Below are 27,263 nucleotides of genomic sequence, written 5' to 3'. Positions count from 1 at the left end.
AGCACAAGCAAGGGTACCAAACCAATGACCTCATAGTTGTTCTCTTAGGTGAAATTAACACATTGTGTTGCTTTAAGTACTTTATTTGAACAGCCGTTAAACTTAAAGAATGTATTCTGTCTGCTAAAACTAACATACTTATACACATACTCATCATTGACATTAATTACGTCAAACTGTCAAGAAAAAATAAAGATTCTATGACAATAAAGACTTAATATTGCGAGAAAAAAGGGTATAAGATTCAAGAGAGTTTTATTGTCATGTGCATAGTACAACAGCAGTTATACCATGCAATGAAAATCTTATTCTGTTCATTCTCCCAAGAAAAGAAAGAAAACACAAGAAAGAATAAGAACATAAGAAACATAAACACATAAACATATATACCAATAAATTAAGCAACAACAACAGAAGAGACATTAATACAAGTAAATAATACAAATAAATAAATAAATAAAGTTCTATGAATGTGTGCGTGTGTTGCGTGCGGCGTGTGCGAGTGCTTCGTTGAGGAGCCTGATGGCCTGTGGGTAAAAGCTGTTTGCCAGCCTTGTGGTCCTGGACTTCAAACTCCTGTAGCGTCTGCCTGACGGTAGGAGTGTGAATAATGAGTGTTGTGGATGTGTGCTGTCCTTGATGAGGTTGTGTGTTCTGCGTAGGACTCTAGATTTATAAATGTCTTGCAGTGAGGGGAGGGCTGCCCCAACAATGTTCTGTGAGGTCTTGATCACCCGCTGGAGTGCCTTCCTATCACGTGTTGTACAGTTACCGTACCAAACAGTGATGGAGGCGGTAAGGACACTTTCCATAGTGCATCTGTAGAAGCAACTCAGGACTGTGGTGGACATGCCAAATTTCCTCAGTCTTCTCAGGAAGTACAGTCTCCTTTGGGACTTCTTCAGAATTTTCATAAGAAATGATATCTTAATTTTAAAGTCATTAGTAATCAATCATTAGTAAAGGAAACCAGTTTATTTCTTTTCTTTCGACTTTTTTTTGTCATTACGACAATTTTTTTTGTAATATATTGTCTTATTCCCTGTGATGTTACGGAAGCATTTTTCTATTAGACTTTTGTTGTTTTTGTTGTTGTTTTTTTTTTTTACAATATTACAACTTTATCCTTACAAAATGGAACATTTTCGCTTCCGATAAAAAAAAAAAATCCATTGTTTATCTAGTAATATTGTGATGTTATTCTTGTAACATTATGACTTTTTTTTTCCTATTTTCTACATTACAACTTCATTCTCATCAAATTGCAACATTTAGCTGTAACTTTATGACTTTTTTTCATGTAGTTGTACTGTTTATTTTTCCATTTCAGCGTAGCCATAATAATAGTCATTGTTTTTAAATAATTTGTCGACTATCAGCATATTGTTGTATCCATGTTTTTGTAACTACTGGTTATCTAAACATGGCCAAATATATATATATATATATATATATATATATATATATATATATATATATATATATATATATATATATATATATATATTTGGCCATGTTTTTTTTTCTCCAAAAACAGGCTATTTTTCTGCAGAAAACGCCTCATTCAGCATAAGTTGGTAAACATTTATCAATACATGATAATAGAGGTATTAATGTTTTCTCATCTAGAGTTGAGATTTCATACTTTGTACCTTCGCACCATCGTTGTGTGTCGTTCTTTTAGTCATAAATTAGTCGCAGCACTGTTGAACCCGCAGGGTTTAAAGGATGCGGAAAAGAGTAGCAGCTTGTAGTCTGGAATTTACGGTAATACGTTTGGATCACAAAACCGTTGTCCACAAAAAAGTCAGATCTCACGATCGCTCTGTGCTATTTTGTCTCCGTTCGTATCACTGCACACTGCCGCCTGTCTACTGTTGCGCACGTTTCCACCACCTGTTTCACAGTGTTTGCATGCTCGGATGACGACCGCTGCGACCTTAGAGGCCTAAGGTGAGAGCTACAGTGGTAAATATATTGTCACAAAAGAACATGTGTAATGTATCCCAGCAGTAAACACCGTGAAACAAGTGATGGAAAGGTGCACAACAGTTGACAGGCGGCAGCGAGCAGTGATACGAAGGGAGAGACCCCGCCTACTAGCCAGAACTACTTTCTTCAACAACAGAAAAATGACCAGAACTCTGCCCACAGAACAAAGTGGGGGAAAAGTCACTAGTGATGCACTACACTGCTGATAGGGATGTCATACAACTACATATCAAAATATCCAAGCATGCGAGTGAACAATGGCAATTGAAGAGAGAAGGGCAGGGTTGTCATTTTAATTGCAAATGCTAATCAGAAAGCTGATGAGAACGTCAACATCAAGCTAGCAGTAGGGTTTAGAGACAAATCTGTTATGTTATGTTATGTTATTGTTGAATTGATTTTCTGTACGCATGGGATATTACAGTTATTTGGTGCAATGTGTTTTGCTCATCTAGAACCACGCATTTCTAGCTGTGACTGTGCATTTGACTTCAGAGAGCCAATAATGACATTTCAGTACTCTAAATGAATTTTATACTTTGCGAATGGGACAGTCACTGCATCCCAATGAAAAGGTCACGCCTATGTAAGACAATGAGTGCAATGTAGGACACACTGAGTTCTTGTGTAACGTTATGTGACTTTTAACTGTGTGTGTGCGTGTGTGTGTGGGCGTGTGTGTGTGTGTCAAAGTGGCGCCGATGCCATTATGTTTTAAACTGGCTTTCAGCATCATGACACGAGCAGCACTGGTGTTTATATATAAATATGAATATATATACCCTTTCCCTGGCAGCTTTTGTCATGCCACCGTGCTGAAAACTGCATCAAGTCGTCTGACTGCGCTCACATCAACATGCATCTGTCAGCTCGGGTTACGTCTCACTTTGGAGAGAAATGGGAAAAGTGTGTCCCTGGTGATTTAAAACAAACAAAAAAAACCCATCTGTTGGTGCACTAAATGAAGGGTTAATAAAGAGGAGAAATGCAAAAATAACGTGGAACAAGATTGCATTTCTCCAAGGAATCCAAACTAAAGATGCAAAACAGGAGGAAGCTTGCACGTACACATTCCTAACGTGTGTAACCTTGACTTTTATTTACAGCAGCTGGAACAATTAAATTGAAGGGCGGGTGGTGGGTTTGGGGGGGGAGTGAGCAGAACCGCTAAGGGAATGCGGCGCCTTTGAATTCAAATTGAGTGAAAGAAGATGGAGTGTCCCGGTGTAAAATTTAACCAGCTCTATTGATTTAAAGACTGCAAAGGGACACAAGTGGAACCCTTGATGTTGTGGTATGCATTGGAGCATAAACTGTATTAATTGAATTTAGCGAGTTTTTGTTTTACTTTAATAATGATTTTGAGTGCCTGAGAAAGTGGAAAGGAAGGCTTCAGCTCTCTTTGATGACATGGTCATTTATTGACTAGTAGGCCTGTCATGATAACAAATTTTGCTGGATGCTAAATGTCCCACAAATTATTGTTGATAATCAATATTATTGACAACATTATTTGAGACATTTTTTCATTAATTATATGGCATAATAATGTGAGTACATCATAGCAAAAGCATTTCTCATTGGAAATTGGAAATTGGAATGTCAAGAGCTTTTAAATGAAATCACAGATGCAATTGTAATAGTAATATTAACGTAAGCTATTTTTATGACACCCTTTTTTTATTACCAATATTAGACAGGATGTGTGCCGCTTTTATTTTGAAGGCCGGAAGTGTGGTGGAAATGTGTTTTGACTATGGCTAAGTGAGATAGTGCCTGTTGAAGCTGAGGCTGTTGTCCCCCACAGCCGCATTAGCATGCTCCGCTAAACCAAGCTAACCCAGCTAGCTTATACTGGCTATTGCTGTGTAAGCAATATCCAGTATAGCAACAGTAGCAATAGCAATAGCTTACTTAATAGCGGTGGCTATTAAGAGTATCACATTTTTTCTTGTGCATGAGAGAGCAGTCCAGGCACAGTGAGGGGGAACTACCGCTGAATATGCAACTTCCAACGTGAAATGAACAGCGATGGAGACAAATATCTAAAGTCCAACATGTAACTAACTTCACCAAAGTGCAGGGGGACCCCTCTTGTCATCCAGCCTGTGTGGTGAAGACAGGAGAGAGAGGAAAACAAACACGCATGCACATGTCAATTTATCGAGGCCGACAAAATGACTGACTTTGTTTTTTTATCGTTTCATTAATCGATTTATCAATTATCATGACAGGGCTACAGTATTGACAAGTATATTGTACAACACAGGAGCAACAGAACCAGTGTTGTAGGACCCAGTGTCAAACCCAAGATATGCCCCGCGAAAGCCTGGGAATAATTTGTGTCAGTAATGCATTTCACCTTTTTCCTTCTAAATGTATTTGTTCTTTTATTTTGACAGAAAAAAGAACTGCATGCAGTTTTTTTTTTTAGCAAGCATTTTTAATTATCAAAAAAAAATACTTGAATATCTGCTTGTCACCTTGACAGTCTCACTTCGCTTCTCATTCCAAAGCAAGTTATCCATCAATTTGTTAGTGAAAATATAATAATCAAATGCATGGGCAATTGTGTAATAATGTCATGAGGTTATATTCATACTTATGGTTATATAGTATATTGACAAGTTACAAGTGGTACAAGTCTGAGGGTAGCCGTAACTGCGATGTGGCCCTCAATGAAAACCAGCATGACACCCCTGTAGTAGGAGCAAACTGCTCAGCCAGTATTAATCGTGATTTTATGATTTTAAAGCACATGCAGAATTAGATTGAGCTGCTGGATGCTGACCATTTGCGATGCTTCAAATGTCGCTACTTCCATCTTGCAAACTTAACTATCACATCGAGGGAAAGGCTTCTTGAGACGTCATCTGTACTTCTGTGAAGAGCTTCGTCAGCGAACTAATAAGTGCTGGTAGCCTAGGCCTTAAATACAGTAAGACTGGGCGGAATTGGTGTGCCAACACCCTCCTTCTATTGGTTCCTTACACTAAGCCTGGGCGGAGTAGTGGTATAATCCTCTCCTGCTATTAGCACCTCCGATAAAAGGGAAGTGTCGCTCCCTGAGTTGGGTATGAACGACTCTGATACTGGCTCGTTAGCATCTATTGTTCTTCACAGAAGTACAGATGACGTCTCAAGAAGCCTTTCCCTCGATGGACAACTCCTGTGCGACTGAGAGCCTACACAGACGCATTAATTATCACAACTACATCAGGAGGTTGCCTACAGCCACAGCTGTTCATTCCAGTGTTTTTTGCCCCCGGCACAAATTAAATTCACATACCCAGGTATTAATTCAATTGTAGATGTATGTACAACTTTGTCAGACTACACTGCATGATCAAGCATTGTATGCTATTTCTTAATATTACATCTTATCACAACGATAGAAATTACTGTTGTTTTTTTTTTTGCATTTACGCAATAATCAAAAGTATTATATGATCATGTGACGTCTGGTTACAATGCTCGCAGTAAGGTGAATGTGCACCAAAAATATTGTAATATTTTTCTCCATCTTGTCTTACTTTTGGTGTGCAGGCCCAGACCATGGGGATGATGACTGAGTACTACCACTACATCTTCACCACTCTGGTAATGTAACACGCTTGTTAATGCAAATTGAACCTATCAACACCCCCAACCAACTCTCTGCACACACACACACACACACACACACACACACACGCAGCTGCTTTGAGGTTTTTGATGAATAGCGGCTAATTGCAAACAGGCTTTTGGACGTAGTCTGTTATAGATCAATTTTCTTTGACGAGCTGGAAACATAATAGAGCCGTTGAGGTAAACACACCTCTTTTATGAGCAAAGTCAACAGAAATTTGTTTGAGGTTGCACCATAAAACACATGAGCATCAGGTTGACAAAATCAAGACAGGAACACGGTGCTATGTGAGGCTTTACGGGCTAAATAATCCAATAAAATGTGATTTATTCTCGAGCAGAAACAAACGAATCTGTGCAAATGCAATACGGAAGGCATTAACGTAACACTTTTTTAAACAGTGAACATTTACAGTAAATCCTCCCCACAATTTAATTGGAATGTTGCATTAAAACTAGGGATGTCTGATAATGTTGGCCACTGATCCGCTGACAATTATCGGCCCGATAATGGCATAAAAATGTGATGAAAGCACGCTGGGAAACAGGAAGTGCTGTTGTAAAAACCATATACTTACACTGCGCATCCAGCACTGAGCCTTACGTACAATTTTGCCGACATATTGGATGTGGCAAGGCTGCGCTGTAAGTGAATAAAAATAAATGTACTTCCGCCTTTCTAATTTAAGTTAATGACTCTGGTTTATACATTCACACACTCACTAATATACTTGGGAAACAGTTAGCCACCAAAAACAATGTATTTGATCTTCTTACGAATTCTTACCAAAATAAAAAATTACAAAAACAACAGCAAAAAAGGGAAAATAAAAGCAAAGACCGAAGTTTATACTAATAATACCCTTTTTGACATATGTCACAAAGCTGGAATGCAGTTTTTTCATCGTATAACTTCTTAGCATATCTACATGTGTAGGCTTACAAAATATCGTGTGGCCCTCGCATCCTTTTGTTTTTCAGTATGTGGCCCTTAGTGGAAAAACGTTGGACACCGCTGCCTTAGAGTACAGTATATTGCATAACACAGCAACAACACAACCAATGTTGTAATAGCGGTAAGACGCAAACCGCTCAGCCAGCATTAATAGTGCTGATGAGTTCATTGTAAACACAACTACAGCGAATGTAACACACATAAGTCACTCTCATTTTAAAGCGCATGCAGAGGTACATAAAAGTTCTGAATGTTGACCACTCGTGAAACTGTTGGCTGCCAAACACAGTGACTGGGAACTAATAGCAGCATGTTCTATGCTGTTCCTTTCACCCTCTGGTATTGTCTCCGCTGCACACAAGCACACACTGACTGACTTGTCTCTGCGGACCCGGCCAGTCGGTGGTGATAATGCATTATGACATAGAGGCCCGGCCGTGACGTGTGTCATCTTTCATGCTCAGGAGCGTAGCCAATGTCATTGTTTTGGCATGCATCATGTCTTTGGAGCTTTAATGGGTGGGGAACTCTTTTTGTTTTTTTTTTTGTTACACTTTATGCAGTTCATGTTTAATTCAGGACCATCAGTGCTGGAGACAGTATTTTGATCAGGTGAAGGCGCCTTTGTACAGATGGAGGTCTTGTCCTATACTTAGATACTTCATTAGGTACACCTACACAGTTTCATGGGTTGAAATATACAAGCTAGTGTCCAAAATCTCTTCAAAAAGGTGAATTTTCTCCACTAAACCTGTTAAATGATATGTCTGTAAGTACGACATATCGTTGTGTAAAGTTGACTTGTTATTGGTATAGAAATAACTTGTATTTGCATGCATGAGAAAGTAGAACAGAAAAAGGTCCCTCTCTTTGAACACGTGGTTATGGACCAACAAGTATATTACACAACACAGCAGCAACAGAACAAATGTTGTAAAAGCTGTAAGACGCAAACTGCTCAACCAGCATTAATAGCACTGATGAGTTCACTGTAAACAATATGGCAAGTGTAGTTCCACGTCAACATTTTAAAGTGCATGCAGAGGTAGATAAAGCTGCTTCAAATACTTCAAATGCAGCTACTACCATCTTAGTAGTTATTTACATATATTAATAATGATATGATATGATGTGAATAAATAAACTACATCAGGAGGTTGCCTACAGCCATAGCTGTTAATATCAATGTGTTTTGACTCAGCGCTACTTAGAGACCCTGGTTATTATTTGCTTTTGTAGACCACGCACCCGGCGACTACAGGCAAGGTCACCAAAAGTGAGCATCGTTGTGTTTGTAAAATGCAGAATTTTTTCTACAACTCTCGTGCAAGTGTACCTAATATTCAGCCTATACAGATTTTGTGTCTATGTCTGCATTTAAAAGGCAATAAGCGCTGCCAAAATGTGAACTTATAATTGGAACAAGACGCTTTTCCGTGACACCCTAAAAAGGCTCTAATGGAAAGGAGGATGTGACAAGAAATGAATGCGCAAACACTGCTGTCCCACTTAGTTTGTATTCTTAGCTTCAAAAGCTCGGAGAGCGACCCCGTCTACTTTGGCGAGCATCTCGCAATGTCACGCAGAACAACAGTGATATACTTTGATCCCTGCACATAAAAAACACGGCACTGTAGTGCAAAGAGAGAGAAGAGGAGGAGGAGGAGGAATAATTTGGCGTCGATGGTGTAGGGGTGGGTTTTAGTAAGTGTATAACGTGCTCTCGTTACCCCGGCACTAACCCCGCAGGGTGCTAATGAAATATCTATGTTGATCCAAATGACTTTCGCAAGCCCCCCGGCCCATTACGGCTCGACATGTGTCGACATGTGAGTTGGCGCTTTGGCTACAATGGCTGCCCTAGAAATTACACTTAGCTTAAATGACATCGTGTGCCGTGGGAATGCAGCCAGTGAATTATTAATGAGCTCACTTTCTTTTTTTTGCTATGTTTGCAACTGCGAACATTATACATGAGATCAGACCTTGCAATCGGGACATAGCCGCATGCCTTTATTTGGAAGATAAAAAAGTAACCTGATATGGTTTATTTTATGAACTCCAGAAGAGCTGCATTTGCAGCTTTATCTACCTCTGCATGCGCTTTTAAATGCTTATTAGCTAAAGAGCTGCTGTTATAAGTGTTAAACTTTCCGTGCTGTCGTTTACCATGAACTCAACATTGGTTCTGTTGCTGCTGTGTTGTGCAATCTACTTGTTAATAAATTACCATGTGGACATAGAATAATGACTTTTCAAATTCAATCAACCGCCGTACCCCCTATAGTCTGTGGGTGCTTGGTGTACAAAAGCAAATAACAACCGGGGTATATAATTAGCATCAGGCATAATAGCTGAGGCTATAGGTAAGATGATATATATTTTTTATTAACTCCGCAAGATGTCGCTTGCTGCATTTGAAGTATAATGAGTGGTCATCCAACTCTGCATGCGCTTTAAAATGTGGCTACTCAGCACTCTTGTCGTAATGTTGTTTAAAATTAGCTCTGTTTGCTCCTCACTGCTATTACAACATGGGTTCTGTAGCTGCTGTGTTGTTGCTATATACTTGTTAGAGGTTATCTGTAGCTGATTTTAAAAAGTTTGTCCACTAAGCTGAAGGGCATTATCTTGAAACTGGGCATAAATCTCCTGATGTCGCATTGAAAGCAACCCCTCCTTTGGCTTTATTTGATCTTAATATAGCATCTCTCTAATCAGAAGCTGCGTCATTTAGCTTTTCATGTGAGGAGAAAAGCGTGGCGGCATGAATACTTAAAAGACAGACACCAGGCGTGCACAGAGGGAGGGTGGAAATTAAATGAGACTCTTTCCTTCATTACTGCTGTCTCTCTCTCTCTCAATAAAAAGGATCTGATGGCCATTGATTTGGAGCCGTATCGCTTCTGTGGCGTCAACATGACCGGCTTCCGCATCCTCAACGTAGACAATCCCCAGGTGTCCTCCATTGTGGAGAAGTGGTCCATGGAGAGGCAGATACAGCCTAAACCCGACTCGGGCCTCCTGGAGGGCATCATGACGGTATGTTCTTGTACGTCTACACATAGTCACCTCATCTTTATGATGAATAATGGCATAGCTGGGTCTACACAACATGCTTCAAAGGACACAATTCCAGTCTTTTGCTCCAGACTGGCACGGTTCAGATATGGGTAAAACAACGCATGCAATCTCCAAACTGTATAAAGGTGGGTGTAAATTGGATATGAATTGGATATCTTCCAAGACAAAAGTAGTGTAAACGCACAAATCTGATGTACCTCCTTACCGGAAGTGACTAAGGGCATTAGTCATTATGATGAAGCAATAAGCAGATGAATACAAGGAGTAGGATATTATACTCAGGTATTTATCCTAAATTTGCTTTGTTCATTTTTTTTTTTCTGTTTTTGGTGTTTTGGTGTTTAATAGTCCTTAGAGGTGCCCGTTCAAGATGAGATGGCAAAAAATGTATAATAGATACAATTATTACATTTCATATTATTATTCATATTCAAATTAATAAGAACAACAACAATAGTAGTAATCATAATGATTAGTGTTACTATTATAAATAATTATCATTGTTATTATTACATAATTATAATAGACTCATTATAATTATTAAGTAATAATAATAATGATTATATTAATAATAATAATAATCATCATCATAATTATTATTATTATTATTATCAAATATATTATCAAATATACTACTACTTCTATTACTATTACTACTATTAGTAATAATATAATAATATTAAGTGTAACAATTGTATTTATAATCATAAAAATAATAACAGCAATAATATTTAGCATTTTTGCACTTTTTAAAAAAAATATACCAATCAATAAATCATTGCTGTTTTGTGGTTGACTATGGCCTTTTATTCGTCAAAACATATTCCTATTTAATCAAATTTTACATATTTTTTTGGCAAAATTCAGCATTTTCAAGAATAAAAATGGCTCAATGTGGTAAAATACAAAATATAAGGCATTCAGAACATGCATTCAAAGTCATTGTGATGACATGTAGTATTCTACACTGTTCACTAGGTGTCAGTAATGTTACATTGATGAGACAATAACCACCGCAGGAAGTACTGTACAGAAACTAGAAGTTGGAAAGGAACGACAAGGAACTCTCCAAATTCTATTATGTGTCAGTCTATATTATGTCGTATTTATTTCTTATTTGTCTTATTTTCTCTTATTATCTTACAATCAATACGAGCATAACTATAGGGGTGTATTTTCATGTCTAGAAGGTTATAAACACGTTTTCTATGCTCTATCTACACAACTACGTGGAAGTTCACGTTTCATGGCCAGGTCTTGAACCAATTAACCAAATTAAACGAGGGGTTACTTTATATAACAATTATAACAATAATGTGCAGTAGTTATGTATGTTTTTTAGGAACAAGTATCACGATATGGTAGTTCAAAAACATTGCAATGTTTTGTTTGTAATGACAAACACAAATAACTGCATAATAGTAATTATACATAAGGTTGTATTTTATAGTATTTATATGCAAAACAATACGAATAAGAGTAGTTAAAATCAATTATGAAGATTGGGAAGGACCTAAATGTGGGAGGCACTGCCTTGCTAAGCTATTATGAATTTAAAAAATAATGTAAAAACGAACTTCACAGTCATTTTTTCCTGTTTTTACACTTTGGCACAGAAAAGTACAGAGCTGATAAATCACCTTCACACATGCCGACTGTATAAAGAGCGTGACCGGGTGCATCCCTTCGTTCCGTTCCATTTATTGAAATGGAGAGCTTACAGTGTCAATGTTGTATCACTGTTTCCATGGCAACAGCCAGGTACTTAAAACAGTATATTTTTACGATTTATAAATAAAAATATGCATTGAAAACATGTGTTGAGAATGAAACATGGCTGATGGCTGGCCCACACATCAACAGTGATTACACTGGTTGAGAGAGGTGCTGATGAGCCCAGGAGCTGGCCCGGTTTGTGTCATCCCGCCAGGAATTACCACTTAGCAGCAGATGTAGGTGTGACATGCAGGATTAAATTTGATGGCTTGTTCAATCAAATATCTTCAACTGTCTGAAGAGCTTCAACAAAGGTGGTCAGGTGGTCTGTCTCGCAGCAGAATGGAGCACAGAAAAACAAAACATTTTTAAAGGAGCAACGGCCAGGCAAAGAAGAATCTTCTTTCTTCAGGGGCATTTTAAAATAATATCTCCAGAAGATAAAACATACTTTGACCCTGACAAAGCTCAGCATTGTCCGAAGGCTCTTTGCGATTGAATAAACACAGCTTAGCAGTGAGTGCTGAAAAACTGCTGCATGCTCCCTGAAATGAAGGTTTTATCTGCTTTATCAGTAATTAAAATGCTGAACACGGCCTGACCATATCATTCCAAAACACTTCCACAGTACTTTTGAAGGGATTACTGAGTTTTTCTCCAGCGTGCGGTAAGTCAAACCACATGTGAAGCTGTTTGGTTGTTGTTGTGTGTTTTTTTTTTTTTTAATAAACCAACTTTTGACACAAGCTTATCATTAAAGAAACACACACAGTGCTCTCCTATGCCTTACCAACATTGAAATGTCCTTTTCACATGGTGTAAATGACAAATAACAGCAGCCCTATCCGACTGGTAGGCCGCGGGCCAAATGCGGCTCTTGGATGACATCAGACCGGCCCGCATACGCAGCTCAAAATGTGGGTTTTTCAAGCCGTTCCTAAAAACAGCTAAAAGTCTTTATCTGTAGATTCATGAAAACAACATAGTCTTGTTATGTACAAGCTCTTTGACTAGTGTTTTTATTTTTGTCAGTTCTTAAATACAGCTCAGCATCTCTGTCACATAGAGGATCTTTGACTGGCGTCTTAAAAACAACAGTGTCACATACTGTAAAGGCTTTTGTAGTAGGTCCTTAAAAACAGCAGAGTGCTTCTGTCATATGTAGATCTTTGACTAGATTTCTGCAGTAGATTTTGATAAACAGCAGAACACACTTGTCATATAGAGGATCTTTGACTAGGTTTTGACTGGTAAATCCCTCAAAACAGCAGAGTGCTCCTGTCATGTGGATGATTGTTGACTTAGCATTTGTGGAGTACGTCATTAAAAACAGCAGAGTGCTTCTGTCATATGAAGGATCTTTGACTAGATTTTTTGCAGTAGATTTCGAAAATCAGCAGAACACTCTTGTTGTATAGAGGATCTTTGACTAGATTTTGACTAGTACTGTATATTCCTCAAAACTTCAGAGCTCTTCTGTCATATGGATGCTTTTTGATTTAGCATTTTTGCAGTAGCTCATTAAAAACAGCAAAGCGCTCCTGTAACATAGAGGTTCTTTGACTCTCTTTTTTGCAGCAGATTCCTAAAAACAGCAGAGCTCTCCTGTCATATGGATGATCGTTGACTTAGCATATTTGTCCTAGGTCATTAAAAACAGCAAAGCTCTCCTGTCATATGGATAATCGTTGACTTAGCATATTTGTTGTAGGTCATTAAAAGCAACACTGCTGTCATATAGACAATCTTTGATGAGCTACTGTGTGTTTTTGTCAGGCATTAGCTGACACAATGTTCACCCCTTATTCCAGACAGATGCAGCTCTGACCTACGACGCCGTCCACATCGTGTCCGTCTCCTACCAGCACGCCCCGCAGATGACCGTAAACTCGCTGCAATGCCACCGACACAAACCCTGGAGATTCGGAGGCCGCTTCATGAGTTTCATCAAAGAGGTAACGGCAGCATTTAAAGCTGGTCCGCTGTTGTGTGTGTGTGTGTGTGTGTGTGTGTGTGTGTGTGTGTTATTCATAGGAGGAGTGAGTGGACTACAATATTTACCCAGCAAAAAAAAAATCAATCATATCCACAAACAAAGCCAAGTGAGCCATGATGGGCACATTAAAGCAGCGTTGTTGTCTGCTGTGTAAAATTCCTTCTTGTTGTTATTTTATCTGCTGAACGTTTGTGCTGCAACCTTTTTGAAAGGACAACTTTGCAGCATGCACCGTAAGAAACAAAAACAAAATGGCAGATGAAGGCTGGGTGGAGATGCTAATATTTGTATGTTGATATGATAAAATGCAGGGATTTCCACTGTGGTTTTTTAACATATAATTGCAACAGCTGAGGAACTCAAATGACATTTTTCCACTGCACAATACTACTCAGCTCAGGGTTTCCATTGGCATATTCAAGTACCACAAGGTGGGATGGGTATCAATACTCTGTACCATAATGGCACCGGCGCCATTATGACCAAAAAACTAAGTAGATATTAGTTATTTCTTGAATCCAATAGTGTTTTTCACCTAATGTTAGCACAGTAGTTAGCAAAGAATGAGAGTCAGTCATAGACGGGTGAGTTGACTTCCAGTTCCTGTTTCCACGTCTTAGCAAGCTCACAGGCTGCCAACAAGGACCTTTTGTAAAAAAGATACATTAAGAACACAGCTGGACTCACGCAATATATTCATAAAATGACAAGATGTGCGCCATATTGTACGCTAAAAATGTACACAAAAATATACACAAACCGAGGCAAAATTTGAGCGTTCATGTTTGACATAAACGAACCGGGGCGTACGCTAACCAAGTTTCCACTGAACCGTAAAATCTTGTGAATTTTATTGTTGAACATCATTGAGGTATTTAAATTACTATTCTGTTCAACTTGAAAGTCACAAAATTCCATAAAAAACAAAACAACATTTGTATTTTTTTTTTTTTCTTTAAGTCCCAGTTCTGGCACCGCTTGAGCACAGTTTATCTAAACGATACCCACCCTAACCACAAGGTACTATTTCTAGTACCCACACCATTACCACTACTGGCCATGCATATACAGAACTGGAAGACAAAAGCAAACATTTTCACTTTCTTGTGCACTTCAAATCATCATTAAGGTTGAAAAAAAATATGAGCGCATGTGGAGTATGCAAAACTGACATTCCAAATACCATTTTGGACAAGACCTAGAAGGACAATCAGTGGAGTAAATTGTTGTTTTCCCAAAGTGACATCAGCAACTACTGGCCAGGCGTGCATGCATTGTTGCGTTGTCAGTGTTGCGTTGTCAGTGTCTATTTGTTAACCTTTAGAGATGATCATTCTAGCCAACCATTTAGCATCTTTAACTTCATGGGTCTCCGAATTCCGGCTGTCCAAACATATTGAAGTGCTTGAACGCCATCTCAAGTTTTCTCCTTCTTCAGTCCTCAGCATCGTACCGTCAAATGAAACTCCCGATGTAGTCCACACATGACTGAGGATGAACTTAAGGTCACGGTATGATATCAGCGCTCGCTCGGCTACATCTGAGGAGCGTACGAGTATGATGTAACTCTTTGAAACAGGCCAGAAATAAGACCCAGACTTCGTGAAAATATAAATGTGGGCAAATTAGGAGTCAGAATCGCTCAGCTACCCTCTTTTCCTCTGAGGCTGCCATTAGCATCCATCAGAGAAGATGATATTCCATATTCACTGTGCTCCTATTTTAAAGTCCAGATGAGATGTCAGACCCTCCGTTATTTCTCCAAAGTACAGAAAGAAAAGGTAACAGCGAGACCATTTTCTTTAAGAAAGAATAGCCGCCCTCGGTGATGCACTCAAGACCTGTCTTAGAGGTGTTTTTGCACAAGCATGATTGTATTTACGCTGCGTTGCACAAAGAAGCGGCGGGGAGTTGACAAGTTTGCGAGCGGCAATCAGGTTTCATCAGGTTTTTGTCCGCTCTTTCATCTCACCTTCTTGCCGGAGTAGCCTGGCTTGATCAATGTGGAGAGACAGCCCCGCACATTGCGACCATCACAGTGGGCGAAAAGCCGGTTGTGATTTGCTCCTGAAGCTCACAGAGGCTCTGCAAACAGAGTGGGATGTGTTGTTTCTGTAAAAAAAAAAATATATATATATATATATATATATATATATATATATATATCTCCCGCAAAGGAGGTTATGTTTTCATCGCTGTTTGTTAGACTGCAAAAATATGCAAAAGTGACTGCAAGCTAAGGGATTTCCAAGAATGTGTGTGGGCAACGGCCAAGGAGAAATGCATTACATTTTGGTGCGGATTCAAATACAGCTAAATGGGTCGTACTTGTTAGAATTGAGGAAAAATGACATCAGACCGCCTCACATGTTCAGGTCAAAACTAGGTAGAGCTACATTTTGGCAGCAAAAACAGCAGATCACGTCTGTCACATAGAGAGGATCTTTGACTCACGTTTTTGCGGTTGATTCCTAAAAAAACAGTTGTCAATTTCTAAAAACAGCAGAGCACTCTTGTCAAATAGACGATCTTGGACTCACATTTTGCAGTTGGCCAAATCCGGCCCGCAAATATATCAGAACGGCCTGCAATCTTCTGCAGCCTATTCCTAAAAAACTGAAGGATATGTCTAAAAACACCAGAACACTTCTGTAATATAGAGGACCTACCTTTTTTGCAGTAGATCAATAAAAAATGTTTGATTCGCATTAAAAAAGCAGAGCGCTCCTGTTATATAGAGGGTCTTTGACCCACACTTTTGCAGTTGATTCCGAAAAACAGTGGCAGATTTCTCAAAACAGAAGAGTACTCCGTTGATATAGTGGATCTTTGACTCACAATTTGCAGTAGAGCCTGTGGAATAGACCAGCAGAATCTTCCTGTCATATAGATGATCTTTGACGAGCTTTTTTGCAGTAGATCCTTAAGAACAGTACCATGCAGAACATCTTTGACTATTTCTAAGGTTTGGTTTGTTTTAATTTTATTTGAACATGCATGCAGGTTACAATAGAATACATCCCATAATTCATAGCTCCATGTGTCCAAAAGGAGGAGGAAAAAGCAGAGCTTATTTAATTCTGCCCCCCATCCGTTCCACATCTTGTGCAGTACATATTATTCACTTCCTGTATTCCATTGAAAAAATATTAGTTCATATCATAATGAGTGTAATAATAAATAAATAATAAACAATAAAAACGAGCATGACAGAACAATAAATATAATAATCAAGACTCTTCTGCCATGTCATATTTAGCAGACATCAACTGCTTGTATTGTTTTTTGATTTTGCTCGTCTCGGTACATTGTTGAGTGTTTTAGGTTTAATTTTCCTCTAAGGTCATATTTCTCCTCTCGCATAGATAAATACTACCATGGCAAGTTATTGTTAACTTAATGCATTATTTTAGCAATTTGAAAATTTACTAAATCAGCTAATTTTGATACCTGATTTAAAAAATAAAGGGTTTGTATGTTCGCTATACGCGGCATTATGAATTATCCTCACCGATCTTGTTTGCTGTACATTGAGTGAGTGAAGTTTGCGTTTATAATTATTGCCCCATATCTCCACACAATAAGTTAGATATGGTAATACCAAACAACAGTGAAAAGTGTGGAGTGATTTTTGATCAAGAACAAATTTTGTTTTGTTCAATATTTAAGTATTTCTCGCCATCTTTTGTTGTATATTTTTGATACGAGATTTCCAACTCATTTTTTCGTCTATTCTGATCCCCAGAAATGTATTTTCTTTCACTCTTTCAATATGCATTCCGTCTATTTGTATTTGATCGTACGTGTCCTTTCTGCTATTTGCAAATAGAATTATTTTAGTTTTACTTAACTTCAAGGATAATCTGTTTTTATCAAAGCCTGTCTTTAAGATGACCATTTCATCCTTGACCTTTTTAATTACTTCTTGTGTGCTTTCCCCAGAATGAAAGGCAGTGGTATCATCCGCAAATAATACCAACTTTAAGTCCTTGGTTCTTTATATTAATATATGACTTTATCACATGATTTATGACTTAAATGCATTATTCATGATTTTCTGACTTTATTCATTTGGTGAAGTAAAGCTTTTAAGATACGACAGAATTAATACATTTGTTCCCAGCTTAAACTGTCGGCATCTTCAAAACTCTCATGAACTGCGGAGGTAATGTATGACGGGAAGTTAACCATTGTTCGATACAACTGAATGAAATCAGAAACAAATGGAAACTACTCAGCCTTTGAAGACTGACAATAATTGAGAAGAAACAGGAAGTGTTTGCAGGCTGATATGGTCAGCTAGTGGTGTTTTATAGGTACTGCTACAGTTAAGAAGAGAAAAAGATAGAGAAAATGTTATATGCAAGCAAGCATACAAGTATATTTTACACGGCCCCATTCTTGTTTGTCCTTTGAGTACTTTAGAGGCTCTTTTGAAAAGAGTGCATTCAATATTGTGAAGGTTTTGAGTGCCTTGAGGATTGAATTGACTTTTTTATGTACTTCTGTTTTGGCCCTGTTGAAGGATCGTGGTCGCCAAACTGTATTAGAAATCCTTCCTCGTTTGTCTGCAGAACACCCTCACGTCTGTCCTTCCCATGACATTGCCAAGCATCCCTTTCCCAAAATACTTAGGAGCTTTACTGTCTTCTAACAGGAAGCCATCGTAACGGCCTTTGGTGATCAAGACGAAAGCCAATGAAATATTATTACGGTGTTGTCCTTACAACAACGTGCGTCTGAGGACAACGCTGGGGTGTCCGGGTTGTAAAAAACACTGATTTACGCTACGACGTCAGACATTTTCTGAAGGTCATATTCGGATTTGGATGCGGCCGAGGCGTTGGCGACTTTGAACATGTTGCCTACCTCTGTGGGCAGGAGGCCGGATGGCTTCTACTTAGAGTAATACTGACAACTAGACTGGCTTTAAGGAAAGAAGTTTAAGGAAAGGCATGATACAGGAGAAAGAAGTGATTACAATATCCCAGTGAGGCTCTATACATCTGTTTTGACAGGAAATGACAGATTGGAATGTTGGCATAGCATCAGAAAAGATGCAATTCCAAACTAAAGTAAAAAGAGCATAAGAATGCTAAGCTCGGGAGGGTGTGCAGGTTACAATAAATAGTGTGTGTGTGCTGCTTATGAGGTTGCGTTTATCGGGGAATAGTAATAGAGGGCAGTTATGTGCTTTTCCACCTCGTGGGGAATCAAGCCAAAGACGCTCGTTAATTAACTCTGCGGTCCTTTGGCGTTAGTGGCGTGTCTGATGTAAGATGTAATTAACAACAAGCACGGAGGCACAGCTTGACTGCTTTCCATTGTTGTGTACGTTTTGAGTGTCGTGTGTGTGTTTGAATTCACTGTATGTGAGTGGGCGTGTTCTTTCTATTTCTAAAATATCAATGTGATGTTATCAGGGTATTCTCAGTACCTCTTATGTATACACGCGGTTAAAGACAAGTTTTGACTTGAAGTGAACTTTTAATTGTTGGATAGGTATCGTCTCTGTTGTGTTAGAGATTTTAACCGGGATTATTGGCTGTTTGTTTGTTTGTTTTTTGACATTTTGCAACATTCTAAAAGGGTCCTGCTGACTTTTATCATTCACAGTATTTCATAAACTACAAATAAGAGCATTGATATGCATTTATTGAGAAAGAGTATGAAAATATCTATAATAATAATAATAAAAATAATAATAATAATAATAATAATATATATATATATATATATATATATATATATAATATATAATATAATAGGAATCAGGTAAATCTGAAAACATTTGTTTATGTTTTATTGACATGTTTTATTTATTTATTTTATTTGACCCTATTTAATAAGAGAGAGCTTCAAACCTAGCAAATATATCATGTTAAACATCATATAAAGTCAATGTGCCGTCAATCGATTAAAATATTTAATCACGATTAATTGCATTTTGTCCATAGTTAACTCACAATTAATCACAATTAATCACAGTTAGACATATTTTTTTATGTATAACAAATGTACCTTTGAAAGTTCATTTTAAGGTTTAGTTTTAAAACACCTATCAATATGAGACTGGATAAAATGCAGATTTTTGTTTATTAAACATTTTGTTTTCTTAAACAGCTCAACACAAAATGGACCTCAATGTATAAAAAAATCTATAAGTAGACATTGTTAAGGTAAATTGTCCATCACTCAAATATCATTCTTTCAAGCAAATAATGTCACAAAATAGAATTGTGACCAACATCACAAATAAAGGTTTTCAAAAACACCCAACAACTAAAAAACGCTAGTAAATTACTAATAAATTCCCTCACGAGCTTTTACTGCCACATCATTGATGGCTGAACGTGTGTGCTCGCTCACTTCCGCCACATACTCAGGTGCCACAAGCCCTCCAAATGGCCGTCTTCAGCTATTTCCCTTCTAGTAACTAGCAGCTCGTAACCCAAATTTTAACTCACAGCTGAAAATCAGCAGAGAGACAGCTCATATCTAAAAAAAAAATCAAAACACTCAATAGTTGGGACACGCGTGCCAAGGTAGCACTGTATAAATGAGAATAAAAAATACCTGCAGTGCTCCAGCACCTTCTCTAGAGTTTCCAGCAAATGGCATCTGAGACTCAACGTACTTCGGTGCCAACTCAACTCACGGCAAAAGTAGGTACAAATAACTTTGGTCTTGTGGAGAGAGCCATCTGCCAGGGCTTTGAATCTAAACTTACCATTCAAAATATCCTTTTCTTGCTGTCCAGTTCTTCTCAATATTTGTCCCTGCTTATGGCTCATCATCAACTACAGAACCGCATGAATCGCTCGTCAGAAAAACGGTGCCGTTAAAGGGAATTTCCGTTAACTCGTTATTATTGCATTTTGACAGCCATATTATACTTTTTTTTAAATATATACATATAATTTTTATTTATATGTATACTTAATATTTTATGGGTTTTTTGGAACGAAAAATCCCACCATTTGGTCCTTCTCATTGGAGGGACAATGCTGAGCAAATCTTGTCACCAGTATTCAATAGTATACTGGATTTTGAGTGTATCAATTGTATGTGTAATATCAGTATTTCATCAATGAATACCTAAATACAAACATATATAGTGAAAAACAAAAAATGTGTTTGACATTAATATTGCCGTTGATATTGTATGTTGTAATTTTTTGGCGTGACAATGCTATGCTACATCTTCTGCCATGTTGTATTGTATGTACTTTATTTATCCCACAGCGGGGAAATTTACTTGTTACAGCAGCAAGACAAGTAAAGAGAACAGTGTAAAGAAAGCATAGTGTCTACAACATGGTTCAGGTGGTGCAGGTGTTGTAGAGCCTGACAGCGGTCGGTATGAAGGACCTGCGGAACCTCTCCTTCTTACACCGTGGGTGTAACAGTCTGGTGCTGAAGGAGCTGCTCAGGGAAACAACAGTGTCATGTAGCGGGTGAGAGGTGTTGTTCATGATGGATGTCAGCTTAGCCAACATCCTTCTCTCCCCCACTTCCTCCACGGAGTCCAGAGGACCGTCCAGGACAGAGCTAGCTCGCCTGATCAGTCTATTTATCCTGCTCCTGTCCCTGTCCGTGCTGCCCCCTCTCCAGCAGCCCACAGCATAGAAGATGGCTGAGGCCACCACAGAGTCATAAAAGGTCCGTAAAAGAGTCCTGCACACACCAAAGGACCTCAGTCTCCTCAGCAGGTGAAGGCGACTCTGGCCCTTCTTGTAGAGGGCGTGGGTGTTGACGGACCAGTCCAGCTTGTTGTTAAGGTGAACACCCAGGAATTTGTAGCTGTCTACCAACTCTATGTCCGCTCCCTGGATGTTCACCGTTCACCGTTCACCGGATGTTATTCTACTGCTTGTGTTGGAATCAATAGTATTCATCCGATATTGTATTAAGAGTCATGTACTGTATTACTATCAGATCCATTAATTTATGCAAGACAATTTGCTATGGATATAAATATGTACATACTGCGTATTATGTTCCAGTCTCACTGGGAAGGGCTGACTGGGAGGCTGTCGTTCAACAAGACAACTGGCCTGCGTACTGACTTCGACCTGGACATCATAAGCCTGAAGGAGGATGGACTAGAAAAGGTAATGGTGATCATGATGATATAGTTTATTGTGAACATGCCTAACATAGTTACATTAAAGCACATCACTTGCATAATTTAATAAGCCTAAAAAGGAGTAGGAATAAGCAGAGCGTATTTACTCTTACATATGTCTCAGCAACTGATAGTTTGTTCCGTTCTTGTGTTTGACACATATTACCATTTTTAATAGGGAAAGAAAGTGTAATTTCCACAAAGTAGGAGTCCTTATTTATAAATAGAATATTTTCGTAGTAATGGCATAGAAAACCTGTTAATGATCTTCTAAATATGTTTTTTTTTAACATTATTAGAGCCCTCTAGGCATGAGCTAACACCCCTATATTCGTCTTTACTTCCGTATTACCTAATATAGTAGCCATAATAAGAGATAATAAGACATTTAGGGCATAAATAAGACACATGTGTGTTACTGTAAATGTGTTCCGGGGCAGGAAGTGGGGTTCAAAGTTGAGTTTTAGTTTGCCGTGGGTTACGGCCACAACGTGTTAGGGATTATTGTGCCTGTTGTGAGATAATTCAAACCTTACAGTGACATTACGAACACGCAGTGACCAGTATAGAATACTACATGTCATCACAACGTCATTGAATGCATCCTCCGTATGTCTTATATTTGTGTTTTAGTGTTTGTAGCCTGGGTTTGTGTCATTAATTGGTTCCAGAAGGTCCGACTCTAACCGAAACATACTTTAACCGAATCAAGTTTTCCATTAAAAAAATAATGTAACTCCAATCAATCTGCTCCGGAAAGCCCAAAATGTTATTACAAAACACGTTTTTATAGTTTTACCAATATAGTTTTACACAGAGAAAACTATTTTAAATGCATATACAGTACACAGAAAGGATGAATGACTGAGATAAATAAACATGTAATGTCACTTTTACCTTCATTAAGGTTAACGTGACGTGATTGTTGACAAAGACGGCGATGTGGCAGCAAGATCAACACAGACATCAACCTTTTGAGATAGGTTGAGGTAGGATAGTTTGAAAATCTACAATGTAAATAGTAAAAATAAAGAAGGCGCGGTGTGTCCAAGCTTTTGGCCTGTCCTGTACACAAACAGAAGCAAAATCTTGATGTCAATTTTCTATGTTACCTGAAAAACACGCTAACCGGGATGTACGCTAACCGAGGTTCCACTGTGGTATTTCTGTTTTTGTTATGAAGACATTCCAAAAGGTCCAACAAAAACCAAAACGTATGAAAACTGAAGCAATTTTTCCAATTGAAAATAATGTAAATCCAATGAATCCATTCCTGACACTCAAAAGTATTGACAAAAAATACATTTTTACACGCAGAAAACAATACCACATATCTATAAATGGCAAATAAAATGGATAACTGAACATTTAACATCACTTTTACCTTGATGGAAGATTCTAGTTGGTGACGGTGAGGGACTAGGGGCCGGGACACCTCATTTGTACTTTGACTCCTTGTGTTTCTCGCCTTCTTTATCAAATTTCTGGCACTCGCAACTTTCTTCCATGGCAGGATATTTAGCACTCACACAATAAAAAATGCACGAACAATTAGTGACCGACGCATTCGGTGTTTTGTTTCAGCATTCCATTTCGCGGAATGATACAGTACAGGGCAAACATACTAGTTTGTTACGCGCAATATAACCGAGACAGTGTACAAAAAACAGAGTTAATATTTGTCGAAAACCAACTGGGACGTTCCAAAACCGAGCACATTTCTAGACATGAGAATAAAGTTGTAATATTACAAAAAACAGTCAAAGTTACAGGAATGGTAATGGTAAGGTAGGTTTTGTACGACGACAGAAACAGTTAATTGTCTCTCTTAGTGTGCAATAAGATGACGGAATAATTTATCTCCCTAACAAGGAACTAAACTGACGGTTCCTACAAGTGCGAGTGGATCATAAAGCAGATTGGATTGCATTAGTGTGTTAATCGTCGCATCTTCTTAATGATAATTTGAGGTGATGCCCAAAATGCAGTTTGGTGGTAATGGGCTGTATAAACACAAAACAAAAAGAAAAGAAACGCTGAGGAAAGACATAAAAGGTTGATAATGTATGTCTTCTTTTATCGCACAAGAAGGCAAAGCACCCTCTGGACTACAACAGCCTCTCACTACCAGAGGGCTTTCATACATTATGAATATATCAAATAGGGATAAGTCCCATTATGACTTCCTCAAGTACTCCCTAAAGGCTCAAGATGATATAATAGTGGAAGCTTTTCATCTCGTAACCCCTAAGTTGGAGGACGGCGGCTTGGAGAAAAAAAAAAGAAAAAAACGACCGCTTTGAAGCCATTCTTCTCCCGCTTGTCGGCATCTCGCGTGCGGTCGTTTAAATAGAAAAAGGCCGTGCAATTATTTGACGGTCCATTAGCATCTTCTCATTGTGTCGGTTTCTTTTTCCATCTTGTACATCTGTGGAATCGGCTTTAGCCTGTTCGGATGTGGACTTTTCCCCCAACTAATCCCTCCTAATTGAATATTAGTTTCAGCTCTGATCGGGTTCCTACAGCGCTTTTCACTCAGGACCGGATTTCAAGCCACTTTGGAATACAGCCTTTTTTTTGTAGCTAATCGTGTTAAAAGACTTGCGCTAATTGCAACCGCTACAATTAGAACACATTTCAGAAACCATAAAATGATGGGAATGGATGAAATGTTTGTATAGCTAGCTTGCTAGTTAGCGCTGCTATTATGTGTATGATAAGGGTCATTTTTTATTTGATTTTCTCATAACATTGCGACTAAAATGTGTTTAGAGCATTTACTCATTAAAATGACGACTTTATTAAATTTCTTTATTGCGACTGTTATCGTGCAACTTAATGAATGTGTTCCTACAACAAGCTGTTTTCTGTTCGACTTTTTTGGCAATGTTTTCTTGTAGCATTTCGAATTCTTCAAAGATGATGAACTTTATTCAGAAAAAATATGTTTTTCCGAGTAATATTAGTTACTCTCGTAACATTACAACTTTCCTTCTCACAACTTTACGATTTCATTCTCATGACACCACGACTTCTTCCGTATGTTCTTTTCTTTTTGCTGTGGCGATTTTATTTTCCGAATATTAAAAATGTATTTTTTGAGATTGCAACTTTTCTCTTCTTCTTTTTACTAATGTGCAATAAGTTGCTTGGTCCCTCTTCCATGCCTCTTCACAAGTGCTTGATGGCGACCATGTTTTTCAACTGTTTTTCAACTTTCATCTGCTTTTTAGGTCATGCTAGCATGAGTGTCATGTGTCGTCGTCTTGCAGGATTTGCAGATTTTACTCAAATCATTTAGAACTAATTTGTGATTGGTCTTTTTTGGTCAATCATGCCCTAATTATAAATAATTTTGCAAACCATGAAGCATTCGGTGTACAGCGAAGGTTAAATAGGCAAACATTTAACTAGCACGCTAGCTGCACACCGATATCATTTGCATCAAAAATGTTGTCAGGCTAATATGTGCACATTCTTCAGAAAGCTAGGCATCAACGTTACTGGGTTTTCAAGTGCCATTGACAAACAGAAACAAACTAATAGTTAGCATAAGTGTGGCGACAAGCTGCAACTAATGTTCTTTTCCGTTGAGAGCAGATGCATCACGGCAGATTACGCAGGGAGCACGTCAACGGGATGTTTTCATGATTTTTGTGCGGAGCGTGCGTCTTTAAACGCATCTGACGCTGCGGAAGGACTCTAGTGAATATTAAAAGCCGAGCGTTTGTAGCGAGACAGGCAGCTGGATAAGGGTGGGAGGAGGCTTGCAAGTGTAGATTGTTAGCGACAGCAGCGGGACTGTTTGGGCTAATGATATGTTTAAGAGCTTTTTCCTTTTTTTTTTTTTAGCCTGAGGGCTTTTCAGATTATATCTATGAATAACTTTTACAATACTGAGACGGCAAGGGGAAATGTCATTAATAATCGAATGCAGCTGGCAATGTAAGCTTTTTTACTGTATATCCAGTCTTCCCTCGGTTATCGAGGGGGACAGGTTCCCAAAATAGCCCGCAATAAGTGAAATTGGTGAATTTTTTATTTGTTTTATACACTTTTCTCAGACAAGCATGAACATTTTCTCACATTTCAAGCACTCTCAATGTTCAAATTTCATTTGAATTTCCATGATCAATCTACTAGGTTGGACACAATAAATGATGAAGTGACTCACGTGTATTTCACTCCTATGGCCGTGCTTCTTCCTGCCGCTGTTTGGCTGTAGTGTTTTTGTATCCTTGTTAAAACATATTGCTCCTGCCGTCGTCCTCCTCCTCGTCCTACTCCTTAAACCAAAGATCCATTTAGCCAGTTAGCTACTTCTTCTTCTTCTTCTTCTTCTTCTGTTGTTCATTGGCAGTTAGCACGCAGCTCACACAGTTAGCTAGTTTGCTCACGACAACATAAAGGAAAATGATTGATTGTTCTCCCTTAGCCAATAAGGACTGTTGTGGCTCTATATTAAGCCGGCTATTGTCTACTGTGGGTTGCTAATATGCTCGTACAGGCAGGTGAACGCTCTGAGACGAGGTGTCTTCAACATGAGTATACAACACCCTCTGCTGGTAGCAGTAGTAAATACAATAACAGACACATACAACAGAGCACCGATAAATTGCTCTCATACACCACAAGGAAGAACACAATCTGCGTTCAAACGTTAAAAAAAGTATGCAAAATTGCACTTCAAAAATTCTGCGACACAGCAAATCCGTGAAAGGTGAACTGTGATGTAGCGAGGGAACTAAATAGCTGCACCACTTTTTATATAAGTTATTATTTAAACAACAAATTATTGACAATTTAAAGCAGCAAACATAAATTTGTAATGGTAACGGGAATGTAAAAAATGTAAGTAACATTAGAAAAATATATTTTCTAGTCAAATAATATGAAAATAAAGTCCGACAATACCACATAATTAAATGTAATAAATACATAAGGAACAAAAAGTACAAAAAGTCGCAATAACATGAGAAGAAGTTAATATGTGAAAGGACATTTTTCCTAGAAAAAAGTGGTAATGTTACAAGAATAAATTTGTGATATTGCAAAACAGAAACCAAAACATTTTGAAATTAAATTCACAATATTACAAAGAATACATTTGTAATATTATAACAAAAAATGTTTTAACGTGCCAAAACTAAATTGAAAATATTCTGAAAACATGCACTTTTTGTCCGATGACAGCAACAAAACAAACATGCTGGGAAAATGGCGTCGTGTTATGAAAGTCTGACATAAAAGTCACAACCTTTCAAGAATTTGTAGTGTCATCTTAGCAGCTAATTGCCCTGAAGTGAGTTCATTTATAGTGTATGTGTTGTAATGCTGTGGGAATTAAGACACGCGGAGTTGAACAGAAAACAGTTAAGTTCTAAAAATACAGTATGTTCGACAAAAAAGTCATAACCTTATGAGAAAGAAAAAAACATTTCAACAAGCACGCGTCACAATTCACACACAAACCTAAACGCAACACTTCGGGTTCGATGGCGGAAGAACACCAACAACAGACCCGGTTTAATTTAGTTTGTACTTCTTTCTTTCTTAGGAACATGCACTTCAAACGATTACACAATCACTAATGTTTACCAATGTCATATTTTTTTCCCAGTGAGCCCTTATTCCTGAATATGATACTACATAATTACCCCCATCTTTCCAATATGGTGTAGTCGTATACGCTGTGCTAGGTAATCACATAATGCCGAGGGCCGGGTGTGTGTGCGTTTAACCTGCCGCTAATGCCAGCCGCTAGT

At 38.2% G+C, this 27,263-nt stretch overlaps 1 protein-coding gene across 1 annotated transcript in view; it reads left to right on the top strand.

The window, feature by feature from the left end:
- Window positions 1-27,263, top strand: part of grik3 (glutamate ionotropic receptor kainate type subunit 3) — a 114,177-nt gene that overhangs the window by 57,648 nt on the left and 29,266 nt on the right. The window contains exons 5-8 of the mRNA XM_054781267.1: window positions 5,539-5,592; window positions 9,446-9,616; window positions 13,186-13,329; window positions 21,377-21,484. Coding sequence (XP_054637242.1) covers window positions 5,539-5,592; window positions 9,446-9,616; window positions 13,186-13,329; window positions 21,377-21,484 — 477 coding nt within the window. The remainder of the gene's footprint in view (window positions 1-5,538; window positions 5,593-9,445; window positions 9,617-13,185; window positions 13,330-21,376; window positions 21,485-27,263) is intronic.

The sequence above is a fragment of the Dunckerocampus dactyliophorus genome, chromosome 7 (assembly GCF_027744805.1).
Source record: "Dunckerocampus dactyliophorus isolate RoL2022-P2 chromosome 7, RoL_Ddac_1.1, whole genome shotgun sequence".
NCBI lineage: Eukaryota > Metazoa > Chordata > Actinopteri > Syngnathiformes > Syngnathidae > Dunckerocampus > Dunckerocampus dactyliophorus.
This window is presented reverse-complemented; position numbering and strand designations above follow the sequence as displayed.